General features: G+C 56.5%; 1 protein-coding gene across 7 annotated transcripts in view; it reads left to right on the forward strand.

The window, feature by feature from the left end:
- Positions 1–1,059: 1,059 nt before the first annotated feature.
- LOC125932700 (collagen alpha-1(XIII) chain) overlaps positions 1,060–27,022 on the forward strand; it is an 84,523-nt gene continuing 58,560 nt past the window's right edge. For 5 of the 7 annotated variants that reach the window (XM_049645172.1, XM_049645176.1, XM_049645177.1 and 2 more), the window contains exons 1-11: positions 1,060–1,064; positions 5,933–5,959; positions 8,956–8,991; positions 11,526–11,552; positions 13,102–13,152; positions 19,898–19,933; positions 20,747–20,773; positions 21,780–21,806; positions 25,852–25,878; positions 25,975–26,001; positions 26,796–26,822. In XM_049645172.1, the coding sequence (XP_049501129.1) occupies positions 13,123–13,152; positions 19,898–19,933; positions 20,747–20,773; positions 21,780–21,806; positions 25,852–25,878; positions 25,975–26,001; positions 26,796–26,822 (201 nt within the window). In that variant the 5' untranslated portion in view covers positions 1,060–1,064; positions 5,933–5,959; positions 8,956–8,991; positions 11,526–11,552; positions 13,102–13,122. Of the gene's footprint in view, positions 1,065–5,932; positions 5,960–8,955; positions 8,992–11,525; positions 11,553–13,101; positions 13,153–19,897; positions 19,934–20,746; positions 20,774–21,779; positions 21,807–25,851; positions 25,879–25,974; positions 26,002–26,795; positions 26,823–27,022 lie in introns of those variants that run through there. The other 2 variants (XM_049645173.1, XM_049645174.1) reach the window with 2 other exon arrangements.

Here is a 27,022-nt window from a genome sequence, read left to right on the forward strand (position 1 = left end):
TCCTAATTTAAAACATTTTGTTCCCCCTTAACGGGATGGCTTGACAGGGGCCAGCATGAAAGAGGCTGTTTTCTCCTGGCCGGACGGAGAGGCAGGCAGATGAAGGCAGAGAGAAGGAAGCCGGCTTTGGGAATGTGAGGAGCAAGGGGAAACTTAAGGAGTCTTTCTTGGCCGAGCATAAAAGACGCAACAGAGTAGCAGCTGTGTTAACGTGGCCAGGTCGCTAGGGGCCCGGCGGACACACCAGGCCCAGCTGCGGATCCCACTGGCCCTGGGGGTCTCATGACTCATGTTCGGCAGACATGTTTTTAGCTCCCTAACTTGCTGCTGCCTCTTCCCCACCCTTCCTCCGCACCCATCCTGCCCCCTCTGTGAATTTGCAATTCTTGGCTGGCATGGGCTATTGCTAAGCCGGGGGGAGGGGGGCGGACAGGAGAAGGAGACAAGAGATAAGTGCAGAGGGAGGGAGACCCCTGGGCACAGGAGGGCGGGGAGGAGGAGGGAGCGGGCAGCAGACCCAGGAGGGTAGAAACGCCTGACTCACCCGCTTAACAGAAACCAGGCCAGAGGGACATCAGGCAGGGAACCTAGCGAGAAATGTCGTTCGCCCCTGCTGCTTCCTGCTTGTTTTCCCTTGCATTTCATGGGAGCGTGGAGAGGACAAGGAGCCTGCTAATAACCATCATCTCCTGAGGTTCTGTCGCACAGCTGGCCTTTGGCCGTGTTGCCTTGGTGCCCACGGCCCTGTGTCCTGGAAAGCAGCCGCGTACCCAGGTTGGGGCGGGAAGCGAGAGGGGACTATTCTCGGGAAGTTAGGGCCCCAGCCGGGCTGCGCCTGGGGCCCAGACCTCTGGATTTCTCATCCAATAATGCAAATATGGAGATGAAATAAAGGGGGAAGAGATTATATCGGTGAAAGTGGGCCAGGAAAATACAAACTCCAAAGACCAGATGGAATCCCCTCGGCCGAAGAATTTTTGGATGCTGCTTCTAAGGCAGCTCTGCCTGTCCTTCCAGCAGTGACACTGACCCTGGCCTTTTCTCTGTCTCTTTCAGGACCTCCTGTAAGTAACTCCAGCCGCGGCCCGGTCTTGCACATCTGAAAGGCCCTGCTCCCTGCTGGTAACCGGGCCCTGGGTGGGGGAACTGACAGCCGGCCCCACTCTCTTCCAGGGGCGCCCCTGGGCCTTCCTCTGCAGAAGCCTGCGGGGTCCCTCCAGAATGTTGACACAGGGAAGGAGGCCGCCATTTTGCTTTCCAACCACTTCTGCACCTCTCAGGGCGAGACAATGGCGGCTCCGGGGGCAAAGTAGGTCCCAATTTCAATCTGAAAGGCTGGCTTGCCCCATTGTCAGCCCAGCTCCTTTGTCCCCAGAAGAAGCAACTGGACTCAAAGAAGCTCTGGGTATTAGCAAGAAGAGATAATCTCTTCTCAGTTCTGGTCCTTGAAAGGTCTCCTGGCCTTTCGGTAAACAGGCCAGCGCGTGGCTCTGAGCGTGGACTTCTCCTGAGGACGTGCTGTCCACGCTGCTGTGTGGCAGCTCCATTCTGGCCCACTTACCTTGGGCAGGTGGTCGTGGCTGTTGGTGGTGGTGTTTTGATGTAGGGGATCAATTTCAGTGGGCTGGGTTGGGAGACAATACCAGTTCCAGCTTGTCAGGCTTCTTCCCCTGGCGTCGCCCTAAGGCCCAGGGCGGGGCAAGGGAGCCCAGTCATTTCCAGAGAACCTGAGAAGAGCCCAGAGAGACTGGCTCCCCGAAGTAATGGATCCAGAGAATAGGAGCACGTCTGCTTTGAGGGCAGCATCTGATACCTGGACAAAAGGCCCAGAGGTTGCCGGGGGAGCTGGGGATTGGAGTGGAAAGGGCGGAGCCCTCACATCAGATCTTTGTCAAGGTTCCCGAAAGCTGCTCTATGCTCACCCTTCCTCAGAGCAGCCACTGCCACACCGGTTTCCCTCTCGGTCTGTCCTGCGAGAGCGGCCGGCCCGATTTGCCGTAAGACCATTATTTGCTATTCCGTCGGGTCCCGAAAGGCACATTGAACCCGCGCTGACGGCCCTGCCCAGCTCTCTGACTGCCGGGTTACAGAGGGAGGAAAATCGTGTCAGTCTCTGCAAGCAGGGGGATGATTTATCGTGGCATGTTTTAGATGTCAGATCTCAATTCCTGTCATCAATCTTCCAAAATAAACTCCACCGTAGGAAACTTCAACAGACCACCTGCTGGAAATGGGCTGCTTTCCCCCCTCTTCTTTTTGCCGAAGCCAGAAAGAGTCCTCACTTCCCCCACTCCTCGGGCCTCCCCCCCACACCCGGCCCCACGGCTGGGCTGACCTGCCAGCGGCAGCTCTGGGTCCCTGCCCTCACCAGAAATGCCGCTTTCTGAGAGCCCCTGCCGGCCTCGCCCCCAGACCGTTCCCAGCCAGAGCAGGTGCTCCCACCCCCGGGGGGTCTGCACAGCGTCTGTGTGTGTCTTACACCTTCACTCAACTCTGGTTGAAACCACAAGGAGGAAATGGGAAGCTGGCCAGGGTGGGAATCGCCTCCTAGCCCTGTTCTATCTGCTTCCTGCAGAGGAAGAATCCTGTTGAGGAAGTCAAGAGATAGGGAGATAGATGGCAGCTGGTCACAAACCTGTCCCCACCCTCTGAGTGTCTCTTTGGAACCCCTCCTGGGGTCGCTCTGGACTCCAGTTGGAAGACCCAGGCTCCTGTGGGCACGGGATGGCCAGTGCCCGGAGAACACAACCACGGAGGATGGATTTAAGTAGCAGCAGGAGTCACTTAATTGGTAGAAACCTTGTAGTTACCGCTACTCCACTCCTTGTGTCCATGGCAGACATTGCTAATCAATCAGGAGGCTTCTTAGCGTAATGCTTGACTCGGTCACTACCAATCCACTGGAGTCTGCACTCAAGCTGACACCTGCTGGCCATGCCTGCTGTGGATTTCAGAGAGAACTTCTTAATGGAGGCTGTGAGATCAAAACAGATGACAGAGGGAAGTAAGGAGGTGTCTTTCTCCAGAGAAATACAGGGACATATGTGATGGCCAGCTGCTACCCTGACTGAAGGTGATCCTTGCTGAAATACTAGCTAACACTCAGTACACGTTTGTAAGGAGGCAGCCTAATATAGTGATTACAAGCATGGACTGTGGCACCAGACTGCCTGGGTCCAAATCCTGGCTCTTCTATTGTGTAACCTCGGGCAAGCTGCTTTACCTCTCTGTGCATTGCTTTCCCCATCTGTAAAATGGGGATAGTAATAGTATGTGACTCTTCTAGGAATTGTGAGGAATATATATGTAACTGTACGTGCATGTGTGTGTGTGTGTGTGTGTGTGTGTGTGTGTGTGTGTATTTTCTTCCAGTTAGAATATATTAATGCATCTAAATCCTTGGTGATCCACAAAGAGTCCAATAAGCTGTTACTTTTAAGGGGGAAATGATTATTCTGTGAGCTTTCATTAATTTATTTACTATTTCATACATTTCCACCCACCTTATTCTGAAAACTATTTCAGGGTGATTTAGAAACTAGACACGGAAATAGTGGAGGAGGGTGGAGAGCAGAGGCAGGAAAGCAAAAGGATCCAGAGCTGATGCCACCACAATACCCTGGGCAGGACGAGCCGCTGACTTGACTTCGGGCTTCCTGGTGCTCAGAGCAAAGAGGAAAGCAGGGTTGTTGAAGGCACACGAGTGAAACACAGCTTTTCCTGGTACTGAGACCCAAGAGAAGTCCCTTCCGTGTGCAAACGAGGTAGGAGGAGTAGGTAGTTGGGACACAGGAGCGGTAGGTAAAAGTGGTAGGTCCTTTCTGTCCCTGTTTGGGGTAGATCGCGAGGTTAGAAACTGTCGGCCCAGTCCCTCTCCTGGGGTGTGAGGCGGCGACTGCCCGGCTTCTTGTGACATCAGGCCCAGGTAGTGCAGAAGTGACAGGAAGAGGGCATGGGCTCAGGGCTAAAAGCCCTGGGGTGAGGAGGACATTTGGCGGCTGAGCTGTGTTTGTGGGGGGCCCGGGAAAGAAGGAAGCTGAGTTCCCAGGTTTGGAGCATCGCCCGCAGGTTCATTCATCCACCAAGAACTCGGCACTCCTCGAGGCACTAGAGACACATCCGTGAACAAAACAGAAAATTCCCAGCCTCGGGAGCTTATGTTTTAGTGCCGTGGGGGCAAAATCAAGCGCAGTGAACACATGGGGACAGGCCCTGCGCCCATGCGTGCCGTTACCCAGCATTCCCCAGGGACTCCCTGACTGGACCCCACCTTGGTTCTCTAGGAGGGAGTCACTGCCCCACCGCCTCCGGGATGTCCTCAGGAGCAAGGGCCGGAGCAGGTGACTTACTCCCAGTGCTGCCTGGGTTTGTGCGAGCCCTGCAGCAGAAGGATTCGTCTTCCAGTGAGCACCCTGAGACCCACCCCTGGTCATGCTTTGGGTTTTGCACAAAGAGCAGGATGTCTAGAAGGAGAGAGCCCACATCTGGTAGCTAAGTCTCGGCAGGGAGAAACCGAAGCCAGCTCCACGTACCTCCTGCCCGTGCTCTTCTCTAATTGTCGTAATCGCCAGCATTTATTTAGCACTGTTGTGTGCCAGCCCCTGTGCTATACATACATTATCTCATTTAATCCTAAGAAGTAGCTATAATTGTTCTCCCATTTACAAGATGAGGAAACTGAGATCCAGGGAGGCCCGGCAGCTCGCTTATGGCACTGACCGCGACGTGGCAGAACCGGGATTTGAGCACAGACAGGCTGACTCGGGAACCCGTGTTTGTGACTCAGTCCTAGTGTCTCTGTTACCGTCTCTCCTGGACTCCGTGTCCCAGCCATGCCAGGGCCGCCTTTCAGTTCCAGAAGCCCTCTCCAGGTGTTTCCTTCCCTTTACAAGGTGCTACGTGATGCCCCGAGACAGCTCCTTGAGCAGTTTCTCTGCCACCCTCTTGTAGCAGACCCATGTGGAAGCTGAGTGCCAGAACAAAAAAGACATGATTTTCTTGGAATTTGCTTCGTTCCTGAGCTCTGCATATTGCTACTATGGCAATTATTAGCACTAATATACATGTTGTCGAATGTCTCCCGCTTTTCAGTGGGATTTCGGATCTATTACATGGAGCCTTTAGTCTATGCCCCGAATTGTGCTCGACAGGAGCACTAGGAAAATAGGAATAAAGGGCTTGAGAAGGACACTGATGTGGTCCGTGAGGACAGGCTCCTGGAGCCACACGGGGTCCCATGTATGATGGGGACCAGGTTCCTGCCTCATGCCCTGCCCCGGCTCATCATGGAGAGGTCTGATGCTGGTTGGAGGCATCAGAGGAAGGAAGTCCTGCCTCCTCCGCCATCCCAACAGAGGGGAAGAGGCCCCCCGGGGTGCCGCCCCCTCTCCCACCCCCTTGCTCCCTGGTCATGCTCCCTGGAGCCAGAAGATGCATCTCCTGGTGGACCTGCTTCGTCAGAGCAGGCATCTGACTTCTTCTTTGTGGTAGAATGGGGAAGAACGAGCCCCGACCCGCTCGGGTCCTTTCCCAGGCCAGAGCCGGCACGCAGGCCTGGCCGACAGCATATTGCACTGACTGAGACCAAAAGGCTCAAAGGAAGGGGATGTGGTGGTGAGGCCCACAGCCCTAATGATCCTTGAGTGATGAGAGGCAGAGACACGGGAGGTGACATTCGTGTCTTTCTTTTCCTTGCACCTACCCTGGGCCTGGAGGAGACCTCTATGAATGAGTGAATGAATGAATGAATGAATACTAGAACTGAAAGGAAGCTTAGTAATCAAGGCCCTATCTTCATTTTGTTCATAAAATAACAGAGGTTCCTAGAGCACCAGTGACGTCAAGGTCACACAGCTGGCTGGGCAGGGTGGAATGCTTAGGTATTACTATCCCTTGACCTTTGTAAACCTCACTCTTTCCCGCTTTATTTCAGGGTCCCGCTGGAAGACCCGGCCTCCCAGTAAGTAGTTTGCATTTCTTCCTTCCTTTGTGTCTCTCTCGCCTGCTCTCCTCCACTAAGGGCTGGCTAGGTTGGGTGGCTGCTTTCCTCCAGGCGTATCTGGGTGAGAGGCCTCTGTCCAGTACCTCTAACCTCAAAAACTTCTCCTGGGGCCCCAAGCAGGCAGATGACAGCATGAAGGCCCTTCTAAGGCTGGACCCGACCTCTAGACTGAAGGCCCGCTAAGGGGGTGCTGGAAGGGGAGGTAGCTCACTGGCCTTCCTGGGTATCCTGCATACCAGCTTAGCTTAAGACCACTGTCTCTCCTTTGTCTTATGACCTCTGGTAAGAGTAGACTCAAAAACTTTGTTTCCCCTCCCCGCCAGTTACCATTTCTGAATGCTAGACAGGTTGTGCCAAGGAACCCTGGGGACTTTGGAATAAAAGGGGAAGAAATACTAATAGCCCTCTCTTACTGAGATCCTAATACATGCCAGGCACTATGCTAATCACTCTTCATATATTTGATTCGGTCAACGACTCAGTGAAATGGCTATTAGTATACCCATTTTATAGCTGAGGAAACTGAGACCCAGAGAGGTAAAATACCTTGTCCAGTTGTCCAAGCTTCAGTGGAGACCTGTGGGGGGGGCCCATGTTATCACACACCATTTCATACCTGTTTCCTGTAGTCTCTGCTTGACGTTTGAGAACAATCTTTGAAGTCTTCACAGACGTTGCTCTGCGCGACGTAGCCTGGGGCAAAGATGCGTTGAGTACTAGATATCATGGGGCCTCAGATGTCTGGCGAGTCAGGCAAGATGCTGGAGCCAGGCAGAGGGCCAAGGTGGGGTATGGAGGGTGAGCGAGGGCTGGCACCGGGCTGCCCTCTCTCCCTTGCGCCAGGGGCTACATCCGTTGGAGGCCAGACCCTCCTGTGCATCCCAGTTTCTCCTCTTTTAGACATGAATTATGCTGTAGCCTCTTGACTAATCCAGCAGCTTCTAGGATTCATGTCCAGCAGTGACTTTCTTTTTTTTTTTTTTTTTTTTTTTTAACACTTTATTTATTTTTGAGACAGGGAGAGACAGAGCATGAACAGGGGTGGGTCAGAGAGAGGGGGACACAGAATCCGAAACAGGCTCCAGGCTCTGAGCTGTCAGCACAGAGCCCGACGCGGGGCTCGAACTCACGGACCGTGAGATCGTGACCTGAGCCGAAGTCGGCCGCTTAACTGACTGAGCCACCCAGGCGCCCCAGCAGTGACTTTCTTAATGAAATGCATGTGGGAGAGTGTTCGGCCTTGAAAATGGAAACTCTCCCAGTTAAGTGTGAGCCCCGGAGCAAAGAAGGACGGGTCAGTCGGTCCCATGAAACCCAAGGAGGGGAAAAATCAGATGACTGGGGAGAACGTGGGCAGACTTTGTTTTTTCTGACAACTTCCACCTTTAAAAAGCATTTGGGGGCAGTTCACAGAGCAGGGGCTGCTTCTTCCCAGTCTCTGGCCCTTCCATGCCTGTCCCTAACCCGAGCATTTTATGGCCAGGACTGCAAAGAACATTAGTTTTAAAAAAGAAACAAAAAGAAACCAGTATACACGTCCTGCAATATCATTCAAAAGCCCAAGAGTGAGTGGGCCGTGGGGGGTGGCACAGCCAGTGTCCAGCAGGCCCTGGTGTCCTCAGCAGGAAGGGCGGGCCACTCGTCCACGGAGGGAACCTGGGAACGACCCACGAAAAGATTTGCTGCTCCCAGCCCCTTGTCAAATGCAAACAGTGTGATGTACCAACACGCTTATAAAATTCCCTTGCCCGCGGCCATAGCTGTAGACTCCGTTTATGCGACACACACCAGGTGCCACGTCCTGGGAGAAGGCTTTCCCGGGACCCCATTTCATGGCGTCCTCCCAGCAGCCCCGTGAGAGAGAGACACGGGTGCTCAAGGAGGCTACAAAAACAGATCCAGGCTTATAACCAACACTGCTGCCCCACCACTCTTGCAAAGGGTAAAAGTTTTCCTGGAGACCCCGTTGGCCTGTGTGTGTGACAAGGACCTGACTTCAGAGCCGCATGCTGTTCTCTGTGCGTCCACACACATCTTGAGATGCTAGCTGTCCCTCAAGGCATTTTGCCTCGGTGGGGTCAGCAGATGCAGAATCACCCCAGAAATGCCCACCCCCTTCAAGGAAGCCGCAAGCCCAGCTGTCTCCTGCCTAGGCAGGAGAAGCCGGGGCAGGCACCATCTAATTGTTGGCCCCCGTTGCTTTCCATCCTTCCGGACTCGTAGCAAATCCCAGGGCCCGCCCCAGATTTCATGATGTCTTCACACATGCGATTGCAAAAAAATATTTTCTAGCAAGAAGGAGAGGAACAAAACTTACTACGCAGATTTCCAGAGTGAGAAGATGTAACCCCTGGCTACAAAACACAGTGGTTCCCTCCGAGCAGCTCACATCTGTGATGCAGGCACATCCCCATGGCTCACCGTCCTTCCCGTCCCTGCTGGGGGTGCAGGAAGGGCATGGAGAAGGGCTCCTTCGTAACCTTCTCAGACAGAGCGCCTGGGGAGGAGCCGGGGGACATGGGCACTGCGCCCCAGCTCTAGCACAGATAAACCACTCACCTGTCACGTGGGGCCACCACTTACCCTACTCTGGGCCTTGGAGTTGAACTGGTCAAGGATATGGCCCATCCTGGCCATAGCTGGAAGAGATTGTGACAGCAGAAGCCTAAGAGAGGAAGGGCCTTAGACCCCTTATGAAACACATAGGGAAACGGAGGCTCAGGCCAGGGACCAGACTCCTGCATTAGTGCACTTTCCACAGCACCGTGCCCGATGGGGTGGCTGCTTGCCCAACAGTCCTTGGGGCCTGAATGGGCAACTTCACCCACACGACCCCTGGCCATCATCCCAGTTGCCTATGTAAAGCAGGTCTGGGGTGCACAGCTGGCCCACGGGGTCCTTTATATGCTGGCCCGGCTCCAGCCACATCTAATCGTTTCTGCCTCCTTTGTCAGGGGGACAAAGGTGCCATTGGGATTCCTGGACGTGTGGTGAGTTGGCGCATTCGTACCTGCTTGGGTGGCCATTGCTTGCTTCTTCATGCTGGCCTGTCCTCCAAACCATGGCAGTGTCCCCAGCCCCAAGGAGGGGGTCAGGCCTCTGTCTCCCCCTACCCAGGTCTGCTTCAGAGAGGGACAGCAGGGAAGAAGGGAAGGAGTTTTATTCCAGTCCTTCAGACCTTGCAGTCTGACTCTCCTGAGGGCTCCCAGGGCAAAGGAAAAACCCAAGAAATTGCACCGATCAAGTTCTTGGACCATCACCCCCTGGGTGACAGGATGAGGCCCAAGCCCCTCTTGACATCAGGAGGACTCCCACCCACGCCAACCCCCACCCCCGAGGCTCCCCAGAGGCTCCACACCCCCCAGCAAGAGCAGCAGAAAATGGGGAGAAACGCGGCCCAAGATGCCCCACGGAAGCCGCTGTGGAGCTGGCTTCCCGAGGCGCCTTCCCTAGACAGAGACTAGAAGCTGGCGGGGACAGTGTCTCCAAATTCTCACAGGGAAGCTGGGAGTTAAAATGCTGAATGTTTCCTGCTGAACCCTTAGGTGAAGAAAGGGAAACAAGAATGTCCGGCAGGGAAGGTATGGAGCTGAGGAATGGGAAGGCCGGCACTAGACCGCGGGTCCCAGCACCAGGGCCGTCCCTGCTGGCTTCTAGGGGCCAGGAAGGGCAGCCGAGGCACTGCGGGCGGCCCAATGTAGTGATGGCCACATGCTGGCCTCACCGCCACCCAACGAGTCTAGAACATACGTGCCCAAGCTACTCTCCCGGTCTACCCCCGACTCCCCACCGGCCATCAGCCCCGACGTCCACCCTGGCTCCCCCGTGCCCCCTGACTACCCCCACGCCATCCTTCCGCCACTCACATGACTTGCCTGGTAACCTCACTCCTCACCGGCTTGGCCTTAGGCCTCGCTGTGGCCTACTTGTGCCTGGCGTGAGCTCAGAGAAAAGGCGGCCACATCACAGCTAACACCCGAGAGCGCTCACTGCGTGCTGGGCGTTGATGTGCTGAGAGCCTCACCGCATTAGCGGGCCCCACAGGCACTGCCTGAGGCAGGCACGATTTCCACCCCCATTTTTCAGATGAGAAAATCCAGGCTCGGATGTTGTGTCTTTCGCAAGGTCCCGCCCGGCCCTGTCCCTCTGCTTCAGTTCTCTACCTCCAAACCCTGCCCCCCGCCCCCCTCCGAGCTGTCACCGAGGCAGGGAAAGAACAGCCAGCCAGCCTTTCTCCGGAGCTCGCCGTGCGTGGCCTGGGCCGGCACGTTCTCCACCATAGCCCTGCAAGAACCCGTTCTATTGATAAGCATGTTGAGTCTCGGTTTGCCCAGGATCGGGGAGGAGCTGGGGTTTGTACCCAAGCTGACTGTCAGATGCCACAATCCTCGCTCCTAACAGGCAGGTTTCAGGGGTCTCTACGCCGAGTGCCCCTGCCAGCCTGCAGGGGGCGACTGCAAGACGCAAAGTCCTGCCCTGCTTCTGCCCTCCTCCTTGGGCCCTTGTGGACACGTGCCCCCAGGAAGTGTCCATCCGAGCCTAGTTCTGATCCTCCGTGGTGGGGGCAGAAGGGCAGGCCCCAGGAGGTCTCCCCATTTCTTTCTACACAAGGCTATTTTCCAAGCCAGTCGGGGGCTTTCGTGCCACTTGGGCTAACTTAAATGTGACAGTGGACCCATTTGGCTGCCCAGCAGGCGTCCTAACCTGAGCCACCTGATAAGGACGGGGGGGGGGGGGGGGGGGGGGGGGGGGGGGGCGGCCAGTGGGTGTGAAATGCTTGAGCTGCTCCCAGGGTTCCACAGAGCTGGCGTCACTGGCTTCCGTGGATTGGAGCTGCCTACCTGCCAGTCACTGTGGTTACAGGGACCCGTGGTGATTCCCCAGTTTCCTCTGCCTCCTGGACCCATCCCCCATCCACCCTGATGTTTATGTCCTACTGTCCGTCCTCCTCCTCCCACCGTCTTACCCGGCCGGCCCTGAGGACTCTCAGTGTGTCTAAGCTTGGCAAAACTTTGTGCTTGGTACTCGGTTGGACCTTCAAACCAACTAAACTCTGGCTCACAGCAGTCTGCCTCCTGCCTATCCACCCCCCCTCCCCCACCTCAAGTGACCCAGGCCCTGGGGACATGGCTTCTCAGGCAGATTTTCTGACCTAGGTGGGTTTCTCTCTCTCTCTCTCTCTCTCTCTCTCACACACACACACACACACACACACACACACACTCTGAGAGGGCCTTAATTTTAAGGCCCCGGCCACTGCTTCTCTCGGTTATCCGGAACGTCTGGCTGGGGCCGGGCCCGGGGGTGAGGCGGTAGCCGTCCAGGTGCTGTGCCTGTTGGACGCGGAACCTGTCACATGTCAGCATCTGTGTTTTGTTTTGTTTCTTATTTCACAGTGATTTCTTTTGTTTGGTCGTTGTGCCGTTAACACAGATTCTTGTGTGTGTGCCTCTCTCTTATCCTTTCTTTTTTCTCTCCCCGCCTCTCTCTTCCCTACACCCTGTGTTGCATGTGGCTGCCCCAGGGAGTAAAGGGCCAACCAGGCGAGAAGGTGAGTCCTCGCTTTCCCCTCCATCCTTCCGCCCCAGTCTCTTCCCCTTGGACTTTCGGGGGTGCTTTCCGAGGCCCCCATCTCAGCCCTTCCCGTCCCCCAGCATGCAGGCCGCAGCACTCTGCTTTCACAGACTCTCCCGGCCCAGCTTCCAGGCCACTGACTCCCGGCTTAGGCCTCAGCTTCCGGGCTGAGCCGGTCTCCCTAGCCACCGAGGCTGCCTGTGGCCTCGTACTCACCCTTCCCAGAGGGAGGGGAGCACCGATCGATCGCTGTTCGGCACAGCTCGTTCTAGTCCCTCCCCAGCCCACTCCTAGTGCCCTCACACGTAGAAATTCTTTGTGCTGCCCCAGAGGGAGACCCCCCGGGGTTGTAGAGTAGAGCCCCCTTGGAAGCCAGGAGCCCAAGAGACCGTCCTGGAGCATTAGCCCTGGTGGATTCTGAGAGCAGCACATCCAACCAGTTCGCTTTACAGAGAAGGAAACTGAGGCCCAGAGAAGGGCTAGGGCTTGCCCAAGGTCACACAGCAGAAAGTGACAGGGCTGGAGAGGAGTGCCGGCGTGTCTGACTCCAACGCTGGGCTTCCTAACTATTGTGCTGTGCCGTCCTCTGCCTTTCTGGCAGAGCAAAGACCCAGAAGGGCGGCCCTGGGCATCTCTTCCACCGGAAGGGGCGGTTCCTGGTGGGAAGCAGCAGCCGCCCTCCTCCCAGCAGGGCGTCACCTCTCACCCCCATCTGTGTCCCACGCACCTTCACCTTTCTGTCTCCCGTCCCTGCCCCCACCACACACACGTGCGCACACACACAGGTGTAGACATCCGGTAGCCCGGTCACCCTCGGACGGCACCTGCGCTGCCCATCCAGCAGCGGCCATCATCCCTTCTGTGTGACTCTCACAGCAGGACTAGGAGGCCCGAGGCAGCTCCCACCTGCAGGCTCAGGGCCACGGGACCCACACAGCAAGTGTGTGTCTCGTCCCCACCTCTGTCCTCAGCTGCCCCGTCCACGGGGCCGCCGGGTTCACCAGTTGCGGATGTGTGTGCCACATGGGCGTTTGGGGGCTGCGCTGGGCTTAAAAGGCCACGGGGGCTCTGAGACTCGGGTGGGGCTGGGCAGATTGGAGGGCGCCAAGCAGGGCACGCGGGAGGCCTCTGGGGCCTGAGCGGTGTGGCTGAGCCGTGTGCCCTCCCCATCCCCATGTCACCTGTGGCTCATCCCTGCACTGAATCCCTTCTTCTCTCTTCTGCCTGGTGTCCCACCGCTCTCTGTCCCTGGTCCCATACGCTACCGCTAACCTGTCTTCCCTCTTTATTCCTCCTGCTTCTCACTCCCTCCTGGATGCTCCACGCACCCTGTGTCTCCTCTCTTCTGATCCCCCGCCTCCCTCCACACCCTCTGTCCTCCTGGCCCCTGCCTGGGCACCCCCACCCACCCTGCTCCCCTTCCCCACCTGCCAGCTCCTTTCTTTCCCTCCTCCGTTGCCCACCTCTCCCCCCCTCCTGCCTCTGCCCCTGTCCCTCTCCCTCTCCTCTCTCTCTCTCTCCCACAGGGGGCCCCAGGAGACGCCGGCATGTCCATCATCGGTCCCCGCGGCCCCCCTGTAAGTGGTTTTTACTCTTCTTCAAGGTGGGGGGACGGGCGAGTTAATAACAAGGGCTCTGGAGGGAGAGCAAATCCTGGCTGTGCCTCCGGGCCTGGCGGCCACCGCCCATAATGCGATCAACCCAGCCAGGCCTGACTAAATATCCCTAAATTACAGCCCCTCAGGAGAGTTCACAAGGGCCACCCTTTGGCCAGGAAACCAGCAGCTGTGAGGCGGCCCTGCTGTTTACAGGCAAGGGGGAGAAAGTACTCGCTCCTTCTCAGATGGGGCGCTCCAGCTTTCCAGGGGACAGACCTTGTTTCTGGCAGCTTCTGGAGCAGATCCCCAGCATCCAGATTCACTGCCCCAAGCACCCGTTCCTGGTCTTGACAAAGGCTCAACTTACCACTCGTCCTCAAAGGCTCCCTGCCGGGCAGACTGCCGGGTCCTGCTTCTTGGTAGCCTCTGCCCCTTCGCAGGGGCTTGGGAAAATCAGAGGCTTCCCCTCAGATGCTTCCTCAGGGACCAAAAGTGGACATGGGTGATGATGTGGAAAGATATTAGGACTGCGGGAAGGAGGGCCCAAACCACAGAGCCTCAGCACAATCACCAAATGTCAGGGTAGAATGGACCTCAGCGAAGGTCTAACACAGCCTCCTCAGAAGGGGAAACTGAGGCCCAGAGAGGGACCAGGATTAGGGAGGCCCAGAGGCTGGGGCAGGATTAGAACCCAAGACCCTTGGCACCCAGGGTTTTCACCATAGACCAGGCCACCATCCCCACGCCCTGCCGTGCACTTTTCCTGTCCCGCCCTGCACAGTGAGAAGCCGAGGGGAGCAGAGGGCTAGCCTCGGGGAGTCTGAGGCTAGCCCCATGGATGGTTGGGGTCCAGCCTGCCTGTGCCCCTGCCCTCGCTGGAGGGAGCCAGTGGCAACTAGGAGTCTCTCCTACCCACAGTCTAGGGAGAAGGTCAGAGAACACATTGCTAAGTTATGTCCAAGGGGAGGGCTGTGTTGAGAGCTGGGAGCTGAGGGGGGGGCCATTCAGGGCCGCTTGGAAGCGGGAGCAAGTCAGAGGGAGCCCAGAGGACGGAGCTGGCGATCGGGGGTCAGGTACTCGGGGGTCTACGCTGGAGACAGAGTCGGAGGGGTCTTGGGCTGCACAGACATGGCCTCACAGGCAAGACTTTTTCTGGCTCAGACCACAGTGATGGTGTTAAGGGCTCACACTTGGACCTTAACTTGTGGCAGGCGGTATTCTAAGACCTTTCTGCACAGTGACTTGTCGAATCCTCACGAGAACCTCACAGGTAGGGGCTATTAACACCTCCATCTCAAAGGTGAGAAAAGCCAGGCTGGCACGGAGAGGCAGTGTGACTTGTCCAGGACCGTTCACTAGGAACGCTCGGTCACTCAGGCCGGGCCGCGCGGCTTCGAGTCCGCACTCTGCACCCCCGCTGCCATAGCAGACCCCCAGGCCGCGGGGTCACCGACATCTGGGCTTCTGGGCTCACGTGGCCACTGCACCGTTGGGCTACGAGCTTCTGTGTGTCTCAGAGGAGCCCCCGCAGGGACGCCCTAAGCCTGCTTGCTCCTGGCGAAGGTGGTGCTCAGCCAGGGGGCCACTAGAAGATGAGAAGCTCACAGAGAAATCTCTGCCTGCCTCGTAGTCTGACCACAGATTCCGTCGTGTCTGTCATGCCGGCCCTCCAACACCTCTCTGGCGATACCATGCCAACAAGCTCTCTAGAAGTCGTTGACGAGGCCCTACTTTGGAGAACAGGCCCCGGGGGTGGTAGTCTGCCCCAGCTCCCCTGGCTTCTGGCCCAGCCGTGCCTAGGCCTCGTCAGGAACCACACCCCCTGCACTGCGTTTGACTCCAGTGGTGAAAAGGACCCTCAATTCAGGTAGCAGTGATGACTTCTGTCTCCTGGGCACCTGTCCTGGGCACCTGTCCTATCCTAGCTCCTATGCTGAAAGCCCCCCTCTGCCCAGGCCTCTACCAGTCCTCCCCAACAAAGCCGGGAGGCAGGCCCGTCCGCCCGTTTCACAGAGAAGGAAACTGAGGGTTTCATAACCCACCTGAGGTCCCTCGGCTGGTCGGTGCTAGAGCGTGGCCTGGGCCAGGGAAATTTTTAAATGTTTAAAAGGGAGATTTTCCTTAAGGAGAAGAACAAGTTCTCCCTGTGGGTGCAGCGCTGGTGGTGGGAGAGGTTTTATGGTACCTGGAGGCTTGACCAAGCCCGGCCTCCTTCTACTTTGGTCTGTGGGGGTGACCATCACCCAGATGACGGTGGTCTCCCCAGATGGGCCCTCACTAGAGACCGGGGAAACCACCTCAGTGCCACCCGGAAGCCACCCAGGTCTGGTGAGAGCAGGGGACAGAGGAAGACAAAGGGGATGTTTGTCATTCAGGGGTGGAGGTTAGGCGGGCAAACTCTCTGTGGCCAAGGATTATGGGGCACATGTGGCTTTCCGCACAGCCAGAAAGGACTCAGAATAAATGCTCCTAACAAGAACCAGCCTTGCCACTCTCAGGGACCACCTGCCTCTTTTGATCTCTTCCTAAATAGTCTGAGCAAAGGGGGAACCATGCAGACACTTGGGAAAGGGATGGTTCACATTCCAGTGAGGCAAGATGCTGGAGTGGCCGCCCCATTAAACTGAGGGGGAGGCCGGGACATTGGCTGGCCCGGCAGACCCTGGTCAGGTCATCTGCCAGGCCAGGAAACACACCCCATCTCAAGGGGAGCTCTCTCCTCCCCGAGGCCCCCAGCTTTCCTTCAGGGTCCAAGAGGAGCCATTTGAACGCCCAGCCCTCAGGCGCAAGGAGACCCGCCATGCTGGGTCGATACACCTGTTGTGTTTCTTTGTTTATTCATTCCATTAATAGTTGTTAGGCACTGACTGGGGGCTAGGTGCTGGGTAGACAATGACAGTCTGACCACAGCCTGTTCGCCCCTTGGCAGAGAGACCAGCAACCCCATGGTGATTATAATACAGACGGGGGGGGGGGCACCCGCCTTGAGGTGGGGGCAGACCGAGAAGCGGGAATGGCCAAACTGTGATCAAGGTTGAGCAGAGGTTCCCAGGTAATGAGGCTGGGGAGGAGCCGCTGAGGCAAGAGAGGTTCTTATAAACCACCGGGTGAGGGATAGCAGGAAAGTTCTTTGCATAGCAAAGCAGGGGTCAGGCTAGCAAGGGGAGCGGGATCCCAGTTGTGAAGGACCTGGATAGGGTGTTCGGGAGTCAGGACTTTGTCCTGAGGGCAGTGGAGAGCCCTTGGTTTGCGTTCAGCGGAGGATGAACTTGATCAGATTTGCGGTTTGAAAAGCTCCCCTGACCCTCCCCACCCCCCGAGTCACCAAGTGGATGATGGTGCCTTTCTTCAGAGAGGGGAGCACATTGTGCTGGGGAAGAGGAGTCTAATTGGAACAGGATGAATTTGAGATGTTCTTGTAACGTCCAAGGGGAGATGTTTGCCTGCCTCATCGACTGGCTCACAAGAGCAGGTCATGTACCCCCCTCCGATCCCTCTGTTCAGTGGCATCATGTTGGTAGCTTAAAATCAGCTGTGGTGGGAGGTATATTTACACCACAGAGATTGGTAAATACTGAGCCAAGCAGGACTCTCCTCTCCCACTCTCTGTCACCTCAGCCAGCGATTAAACATAGACCACGCAGGATCTTGTTTGAAAGATAGTCAGCACATGCTTGGAGGGGGAGACTGGCTCTGGGCAGATACAGGACTGATCCATTTTCAGGGGTCAGACAGAAGGGAAGGGAGAGAGAACCTCTGTCTGTCTATGTATGTCTACCCCGCATGAATTGCAGGTAGCAGGGGTCCACTTCCAAAAAGCGGGATCCTCCTGGCTCCTTCTCTGCCCCGGCCCTGAATTAAAGGAAGAGATGTTGGAGAACAATGCAAATAAAACTTACTTCCCTTGTTCTTATATGGAAGGACATAGTATGAATCCATAATTAATCTATGGATAAATTTATAATCCATAATTATAATATGATCCCAATCCCAGTGAACTTTTGATGGGGTTGGGAGTCCAACAGAATAACATTCATAAAAAAATAAGCTTTCAACAACAACAACAACAAAAAATAAGCTTTCATAAGGATGTCAGGAAAATACTGAAAAACTTGAGTGCAGGAGACGGGTGGAAGGAACTGGCTGTTTTACTACATATCAAATGTATTGTAAAAACAGAGCAGTTAAATAGAACAGAATGGGGAGGCCAGAAATAAAGCTAAACGCATCTGGGAATTTAGTCCGTGGCAAAGGTTTCATTTCACAATGGGAAGAGAAAAATAGATGGTCCAGGAGATGAGGCGGGGACAGCTGACAAGCCATTCACCAAAAGGTAAAGCCAAAAAAAGAAAAAAAGAAAGAGCTGCATATGTCCACCTCACTTGTTAGATCAGAATAAATACCAAATGGATAAAATACTTAGATATAAAACATGAAACCATAAAATACAAGGACAAAGCGTGAGCAAACATTTATTACAACCGCACTGAGGAAAGCCCTTGGACACATGACACGAAACCCCAGAAGCCATAGGAAAAGATTGATAAGTTTGTCAACACATACGTAAAACTTCCATCTGGCAGGAAACACAGCGTAAAAAAGACAAATGCCAAGTTGGAAGGAATATCTGTAGCACACATGACTCTCAGAGAGTTACTGTCCTTGACAGAGAGCTGTACTCAGGTCAATGGGAAACAAACCAGCTAGGGGAGCTTGCTGGTAAGGAATACAAACAGGCAGTTCACAAGTAAATGACCGGCCATTAAACACTGGAAGAGACGTCCGACTCCAGCCTGAAACTGAAGAGATGTAGATTAAAATCCAGTTCCAGGCCTCCCTGAGCGCCTTAAGCCAGCCCAGCATCTCCAGGAAGTAGAGTCCCAGTTTCCATTTGGTCAGTGACAACATTCTTCCCGAGATCCTTGAAAAAGCCTTGGTGAGCCCCAGATTTGGCTCTGCGGCGGGGGGAGGCATCCTGCTCCCGGGACCGGCTCTGCAATTAGCAAACCATGTGATTATCCCTACCATGTAAACATTATCCCCAGTGGGACTTGAAGATGTTTCTTGGAATCCTGTCCTCCTGACCTTTGTCCTCAGGCCTCTCAGCATTCAGAGGAGTTGAAAGTTTACGCTGGGAGGTCCCAGAGGCCACACCACACAGTTTCCGGGTTTTCTCCTCAGGCCTATTCTTAGCATCACTTATCCTTGAGAGGAGAGAAGCCCAGGTCCCTCTGATATATGAGTGGCATCTCCTCGCTCCGGCCCTTTGGCTGCCTGCCACAAGCCCGTCCCACCCTGTCGTATGCTGCGGCTCCCTCCCGACTTGACTGGTGCTCCCACCCTGATGGCAGGGTCCCCATCCCACTCAGCTGTGTCCCCTGAGCAGAGGCCTCCGGGCACTCCTGTCCGTGGCTTCGAGGAAGCAGCCTCCAGCAACAACCCAGTTCACTGGGATTGGGATCATATTATAATTATGGATTATAAATTTATGCATAGATTAATTCTCCAAGCAGCCTGGAGATATTCTAGGTTCACAGCAGATGGATGCAGAGAAATCTGCCTCCGAATGGGGTCTGATTTTGAAACCACCCCTCGGCAGGGACCATCCTCCATTGACCCGAAGGCGTACCGGGTCAAAGCAACCTTGCTTCATTCTGGTGCTCCTAGGTTCCATTCAGTCCAACAAACAGCTACCATTTCACCCGGCTTTCCCAGTGTCATCGAATGTAGTTCAATGACCCTGTGAGGTTATCCTGCGATCCCCACCTCCAAATGAGGAAAGGGAAGTCCAAGGAGGTTAGTCACACAGCCGCCGCGGGTGGAGGCAGGACTAGAACTCAGTCTGCCAGGCTCAAAAGCCCGAGCTTGAGAGGACGTTGTAGCCATCTCAGTCAAAGGGGGATGCCAGGTTGAGGGCTAACCGTGTGAAAGGTGCGGTGTGTCCAGGGAAAGCAGGTGGGCGTGTGCCTGAGCAAAGAGTAGGGAAAGTGGGGCCAGTGGTGAGACTGAGGTCGGCTGTGAACGATACGTGAGGAGAAGAGACCGCCAGCCTTGACCTCCTGCTTAGCCCTCCTCAGCCCCTGGGTCCACGTTGCCTCACACTGTCCTGAGCCTTGGCCACAAGCCACGGGGCTGTGACCAGCCGGTTCTAGTCTCCAGCCCAAACACCTACACCTCCAGGAAAGTGGGCGTGAATGGGCACAAAGATTGGGAGACCCAGAGGTTACCCAACCAGGGAGCCCTGCTGGCCAGGGTGGATAAAAAAAGCCAGCAAGCTGACCCATGTGGGTCAGGAAATACACATTCCTAAGGTTAGGTTCTGATATCTGCTGATACCCAAACCAACCTCACATAAGGGGCCACGGGTGATGACTGTGTCAATAAAAAGGACGCAGGAGATCGCAGAGCAGGAGTTTGGGGTGCTGCAGGCTGGTCCCCGCCATTCTTGCTCTCCAGCCACCTGTTCCCATGTCGGGGTTCCAGAGCATGGAGGCAGTGAAGCCCCACCCCGGGAACCCCCGAGAGGTGCTGGCATCTCCTTTTCCCTGCTGCTCCCCTTCCCCCGTCCCTGAAGGAGGCTTCTCTGGTGTTCATTTCCATCTTTGTCCATCTCCCACAGATGACCCCAGAGCAGTGGGAGGGAAACCACAGGCCCCCTGGGAGCGAAAGTGAACCAGGGGACTTGGTTTAGCTCCCATCTTCTCTCCTCTCCTGCTCTTTCCAGGGTCAGCCGGGCACTCGAGGTTTTCCTGGATTTCCGGTAAGTAGGGAGGGCTGGGATTGGCTGTGTCCCCGGTGACCCTTGGGCCTGGCTGGGTTCAACTTCATGTGGGGCCAGCCCTCAAGCTGCTCTTGACCTTCCAACCCTGGTCAGTTAGGACCCTCTCCTGCAGCCTCTCACGGAGAGCAGCCGAGGAGAGCAGCTTAGCACTTGGCCCCGAGTGCAGGGAAAATCGCAGGGAGAGGAAGAGAGGAAGACACAGCAGGACAGGGACAGGCGAGTGAAGTCACAGGCCGGGTGAGCCCCAGCAGGACACTGGAATGTGGAACAGACGATGCGCCTCAGGGAAGCAACCTCCGACCTGGCGTGGAGAGCAGATCCGCCTGCAGGAGGCTGTGTGGTGGCCATCGGGATGTCCTGTGACCCCTGCCCGAGGGGTCTACCATAGGCTCTAAGAGGGAGCTGGCTCTCCTTTTCCCCAGGCCCCGGTGCTGGCCAGCCCCAGGCGTTCTAGGAACATACATTTCACTTTCCACTCGGAGCAAAGAGGAGGTCTGTGATCGCAATGGCGACTGTCACCCATCAGGTTGTCCTTCATGCAGTGGACAGGGGGCATTTCATTCACTCCTCACAAAGACCCCTCGTGGAAGACTCTATTAGTCTCATCCCCATTTTAGGATAAGAAACTGAGGCTTCAGCTTACCCATGGTCACCAAACCAGTAAGTCGTCGAGCCTACTCTTGAGCTCTAACTTGGAGTCCAGAACCTGTGCCCTTAGCCACTGCCCCGAGCTGCCTCTTTGGCAGAAGACTTGTGATGCTATCCTCACATTTGGCCTCTTTCCTCTTTCAGGGTCCCATCGGGCTAGATGGAAAACCGGTGAGTGCACCCTCTCGGGGTCCTTAGTCCTTCTGCAAGACCCTAACTCCATGGGAGGAGCTCCAGATAGAATGAAAGTTCCTGGGGCCGGAAATTGTTGCCAATGGGAGGTGGGGAGGGGCCATTAGAATGAAGTGCCCCTGGCCCCAGCGGGCCTCCCCTGGGCAGAAGCCCATGCACAGCCACCGAGCTGAGCTCTCAGATCCAGAGCAAGAGCCACTCCTAGAATTTGGTGATTCTGGGGTGCCCTTGGAAGGGGCTGCGGTAGGGAGTGAGGCAAGGAGGTGGCAGGGAGAGAAGAGGGGCGGAGAGCTCAAGGCACTGACTCTAAATGGAGCCTGGGCACCTGCTCCCCAAGGCCCCTCCCCTTCTCCTCGGGTCTCCCATCCCGGTTGAGCCCTACACACACCCAAGTTTCCGTACCCCCGTCCACGGCTCCTCTCTCTGTCCATTTCAATCCTTTCAACGTGGGCCCGAGACCCAAATGTTTGTGGGGGGGAAAGAGACCCCTTCCCACTCCTGGGAAAGAGTGAGCTGGGGGAGAGCTCAGCACCTTTGATGCCCTCAGAGATGACAAGGGAAGGCAGCCAGTGCCCCCATGCGCTCCCTCGCCCCCGAACGGCTGGCATCCTCCACATGAGGGCCTGGCCGCCCACCTGGTCAGTCCCCCACTGCAGGCCAGAGCTGAGTACAACGAAGGGTCTAGTGGCCATCTGTCTCCTCTCCCAGAACTGGCATCCCCCAAAGCTTCCCCGGCTATGTGCCTGGGGCAGGGCTCTTGAGGGGCTGGCCTCTGCTAAGTAAAGACCCAGCAAAGGCGGCAGGCAAATGGCCATGTCTGAGCCAGTGGGTCCAGGACGGGGTGCTAGCTCAAGGGAGCAAGAACACAGGTGAGGAGGAAGGACGTGCAAAATGAGCAGTGGGTGATGGAGGGAGCAGCCACGCGGGGCAGGACGGGGGCTTCTGGGGTGCCGTGTACCTGGCACTCACACTCTTCTCCTTCCAGGGCCACCCCGGACCCAAAGGAGAGATGGTAAGACCCCCAGCTTTCCTGCCTTCCCTTGAGGGGTGAGGGGTCAGCCCAGGCCTCATGGGCCCCAGCCAAGCACCGCCCGGCAGAGGGGGCCCACAGGGACAGGCAGGTGGCTCCCCAGCTGTACACAACGCATCCCCTAGGTCCTGACATCAACGCAGCAGGGAGAGCTGGGCAGGAGGCTTCTCCACCTGATAAATGAGGAAAGGGAGGTCCAGAGAGAGTCTGAGGTCACCAGTGTCCCACGGGGGCAGAGGCTGGTGCTCCCAAACTCCCCAGCTGCCACTGGTCTTGGCCTCGGGGCTCAGTTTGCATTCACTCACACGGGTGGGGAGCCCATCTGGCACTTTCTCTGCAACCGGCTCTGGAGTCTGGGCGCTCCTGCCCCCGTTGGGCACAGAGCAGACTCGGAGAAGCAGACTGTTACCCGCACCTGCTTCCGGGTCCCTTCCACCTTCTACAGAGGCTTTTAAAGGAATTTGCCATCTCTACAGTCTCCCCCAGGCCACTCCTTCCAGAAGGGAAAGGACTCTTCTTGTCAGGGGCCGCCCACTCCAGGGGAGGGGGCCACTTTGCAGCGGAACTGCTGGGCCATTAAGAGCAGATGGGCCAGCCCGGGGCTGGGATCCGTTCCAGCCTCGCGGGGTGGTCACCTTTACTTTGGGAGCAACCCTCCTGCCACCGGCCGGAACGTGCGGGCTCCCCGCCTCCCCGTCCAGCCCGGCTCTGGTGCGTGTCTTGCTCCCACAACTGGGGTGCGCCCAGGGCACGGGAGGCCAGAACCCTGCCCGCCGGAAGAGGTGGATAGCTTCGGGGGTGGGTAGGGAGACCTGGCCTTTGCCCCAGCCTCTCCTACATCGCACAGGACCCTTGAAAACTCAGCTCCCTCAGACCCAGCTAACGTTAATTGACGGTTTTCTACGTGGTGGGCACAGGGCTAAGCGCGATGCGTGTGTTGTCTCATTTATCGTCACTATAACCCTGTGCTCCAGATCCTACTAGGAGCTCCGTGACGGCTGTAGAAACGGAAGCTCAGATAGCCTGAGTAACTGGCCTCAAGTCACACAGCCAGGGAGGATCCAAAAGAGGGTCCAAACCCAATTCTCTAATTCCTTCCCTCCACATTTCATTGCCTCTCTCCCTCCTTAGTTTCCTCTCTCCTTCCCTATCTCCCTGCCTCCTACCTTCCTTTAACACATTCTTGTCGAGCGTCTGCACTATGCTGGGCACGGCGCCAGCTGCCGGGGATATAGACAGGAGTAAGAAAGACACAGTAGTTGCCATGCTGTAGCTCACAGTCTAGCGGGGGAGCATACGCTTAAATAATCACTCGAGTCATTAACAAATTGCCTTGGCAATCGGTGCTGCAAAAAGGCAGTGCCAGTGACTCTGAGAAGCCTTGGTGTAACAACATCTCACCCAGGCTGAGGATCATTGAGACCTTCTGAGAAAGACTTGAACCAGGGCCTGAGGGATGACGGTTTAACTAAGAGAAAAAGGAATGGGAAGGAGCATCCTGGACATGGGAGAACAGCATGTGCAAAGGCCCTGAGGGAGGCAAGTCCTTAAAATAGCCACAGAACTGGAAATAGAACAGTGAGGCCCTGGAGGCTGTGGGCGGAAGGGCTGGCATTGAAATCCAGGGGCCCAACCAGCTTTCCTGTCCGTCACAGCCACCTCCCCTTCAGGTGCATTTCTTGTTGTCCCCCCCACCCCCTCCACCTCCCCGTTCCAAGCGTGCTATGCACATGCATGAAGCAATGGAGACCATGGCAGGAATACACTTCCATGCTGCCATTGTTCTAGAGGCATAGGGGCTTAGATGCCAGGAGTTCGGGGTGCTTATTCCCTCAACCCTCTCCCTGCCACCTTCTTCCCCTTCCTACTGGCCTGGATGCTACTATAACATAGTCCGTGGCAACCCAGAAGTGATAATGATGGTCAGCTAGGCACTGTTTTGTAATCCTCATAAAAGCTTATTATCCCCACTCTACAGAAGGGGAGATCGAGGCACAGAGTGGTTGAGCGTATTGCCTAAGGCCACCTAGCTTCTAAATAAGAGGGCTAGGATTGAGACCCATCGGGTGAGATCGTACCTGTCCACCACACTTCCCTTCTGCTGCCAGGGCCTTCGGTCTTGAAGGAAAGGAACCCTTCTATGGGGCTCTTCCTCTGCCATCCCTCTGGCTCCCCCTTAACCACCATGAGTCTCCCTTGTCTGTTTGGGGGTCAGAAGTAACTTGGGGGGAGGCGGAAAGGTGAGGTGGTCCCATCACCCATGAGCCACATCGGTGTGATAGACCCCCTGCCTGCGTCTTGGTCATCCATCAAAATCGGTCAGACCACAGAGCCATTAAGCTTCTGTTTGGCTTGGCCCAGGGATCCCGAGCTACTAATTCAACACACTGTCTAGTGTAATTATCTTGGCCTGCTTATCATCTGTCTGTCTCCCGCTCACCTCCATCCCCAGATGGTTTCCCCTCGGCTAGGTATCCTATATGGGGGGGGGGGGCTCACTCTCATGTGCTTAGCCTGTGTCCCCACCTCAAAAGGGGATCACCCCTGCCCCGGCCACCCCACAGTAGCTCCGAGAACCTAATGTAAGGTGTAGACAGGATCAGGGATCCCACACGTGCCATTAAGGAGAGCCAGGACTCTGAATTCACGTCTTATCTCACGGCTCAGGGCCGCCCATCAGGGTGGGAGAAGCTCATTCACACCCAGTGCTCAGAACAGTGCCTGGCACAGGGGAGGTGTGACAAGAGCCTTTAGCACATCATCCACGACCTTTCTTAAAGGGGCAGCCGCTGTCCAGCTAGATTTCATCAGTGCCATCTGTTGTTGGACCTTGAAATATTTAGAGAGACTTGAAATCCAGGTTTGTGTTGTATTCTCCTTGCTCTTAACTGTTAGCAGCTAATTGAAATAAAACATCAACACGATACCTCCAGGACCACTGTTGTCCCACGGGCCACCGTCTGGGATATCTGGACCGGATGCTCCAAGTCTCTGCGGTCCCCAACCTTGGTGTTACTTTCCTCGGCCCCCGGCCCTCCCCTTCATCATATGCCTGTCTTTGTCGTGAGAGGGAGTGGCCCGGCCACCTGCAGTCTGCTTCCCTGCCGGATGCGTCGAATTTTGCTGGCCTTATTCTGAACACTTGGTCAACCGCATGGGCTGGATGCCACATGGATTGTCCCGAGGCCACTTGTCCCCTCCCATGAACCTCCTGGGAATTTCCCAGTTTGGCAGTTGGTCCAGTCGACAAGTCAGGGGCCAGAGACGCTCCTCTCCCCAACGTGGACCCAACCCAGGGGGCCCTGAGTTCTTTAAGCCCCAAAGAGACCGGTCCAGCAGGTGGATCCTCACAGGCCCTCAGGATGGTGGCTGGAAGCGACCTCAGGGCCCCAGGGCCTGGGGCACTGCTGTGGCTCTAGCCAAGTCTAGAAGCCCTGCCTTCTGAGCCTCAGCCCAATTCAAAGAGTGTGGCAGAGTGGAAACAGCTGGACCTTTGCCGTCAGCATACCCGGCTCTTGTCCCAGTGCCCCCACTCACTGAGCCGCAGGACCTTGTCTCCGTCACCTCATCTGGGAGGCGGAGCTGACATGAGCACCTTCTTCGTTGGCCAGCGTGTGTGCGGCATGCCGAAAGCCTGCCTCAGAGGGGGTCCTCAAAGCCTGATGCGCCGGTCCTCCCCTCTAACCTCCACGCCGGTCGTGCGGGCTCTCCAACACCAGCCTCAGGCCAGCTCCTGAGACAACCAGCTGAACCCTGTGTCCTCCTCAAGGACCAAGGGTCCACCCTGAACCCAGGCTTCTTTTTCAGCCGTGCAAACTTGACAAGACACCCCAGGAGGAGCCCCAAGGCCCCTTACGTTCCTCTGAGGGGCCCGGAATGTGGCTTAAGTCGCCAACATCCTGCTTCCTGTCTCTCACCAAACGTTTCTCCAAAGCCCCCAGTGTCCACAGCGCTGCCCTGCCCCCCCCCCCCCCCCCACGTACCCAGTACCAGTGCCCACTGACCTGTGCGTGTTTCCTCCCCGCAGGGCCTGATGGGTCCCCGAGGACAGCCGGTTAGTACCTGACCCTAAGGGCCCCCAGAGGGGAGGCTTCGGGCCCCTGTGGCCTCAGCTTCACTTTCTAACTCTGTCGTTTCCATCTCTTCCTAGGGACCTCAAGGACAAAAAGGAGAAAAGGTAAGCCTGATGGAAATTTTCCAGAACTTTCATCTCAGGAAACAGCGCCCCCGCCCCCCACGTTAGAAAGCAGTCCAGAGTGGCTATTTTCAAATGTTAGCAGAACCGGGGCATCCCCGGCGGTGCTGCGGTGTGTGAGAGAGAAGAGAGAAGCTGCCTTTGGGAGGTGTTCCCTCGGCGGGAGGGGTGGCCCGGAGCCCGGCCTTTCTCAGACTCCCCTGCCCGCCCGCCACCCCCAAGTGCTTCCTGATGCACCGCCGTGAGCTCTAGGATTTTGAGGTGTCAGTTTGCAAACTGGCTTGGCTCCCTTCCTGGCTGCCTACATTCTCCACCTCCTTACGTTTCTGACGGAGGCTCTGCTGGGCTTGCCACAGGCGAATGGCACAGGAGCCTGGCACCCCCACCTCAGAGAAGGCGTCTCCGAGAGCCCCGTGGCCCCCAGCCCTCTTAGTGTCTGGAGTTCCCATCCACGGGCTCCTGCTCAGGGCCACTGGGGGGACGCACCCAGAGCATCGACCTTTCTGGAAGATACCTGCAGCCAGGCAAGGAGCGTAACTCCTGAGTGCGGTCGTGGCACGTGGGGGTATGGCAGCGGAATCCTGCCTGGGGTCCGTGGGGCCAGAGCCAGGCAGGCCCTTGGGGCTTCTTTTCTGCTGCCAGCCAGGGGCGAGGGAGGGAGTTGGTCCAGGACCAGAGCAGGGCCGGTGGGCGATGAGCTTGTGGGGGTGGGGACCCCTGAGGGCACGATTCCCCCTAAAAGTGCCTAACGCCAGCCTCTCCTCTCCCTTCCCCAGGGTCAGTGTGGAGAGTACCCACATCGGGTAAGTGAACCCCTAAAACTGAGCCTCCCTGGGGCACAGCCCCCTGCTCAGCCTCACCTCCCTGGGCCCCCAGCACCTACAGAGGTTGGGGAACACTCAGCAGCCCGCGCGGTGGCCGTGGGGATGGCTGGCCCCCAGGAGGGCACCCGGGGGTCAGCGGTGTGTTTGTGCAGATCTGGTCTCCAGCGCCCATGTTCTCC

The sequence above is a fragment of the Panthera uncia genome, chromosome D2, assembly GCF_023721935.1.
Source record: "Panthera uncia isolate 11264 chromosome D2, Puncia_PCG_1.0, whole genome shotgun sequence".
Taxonomy (NCBI): domain Eukaryota; kingdom Metazoa; phylum Chordata; class Mammalia; order Carnivora; family Felidae; genus Panthera; species Panthera uncia.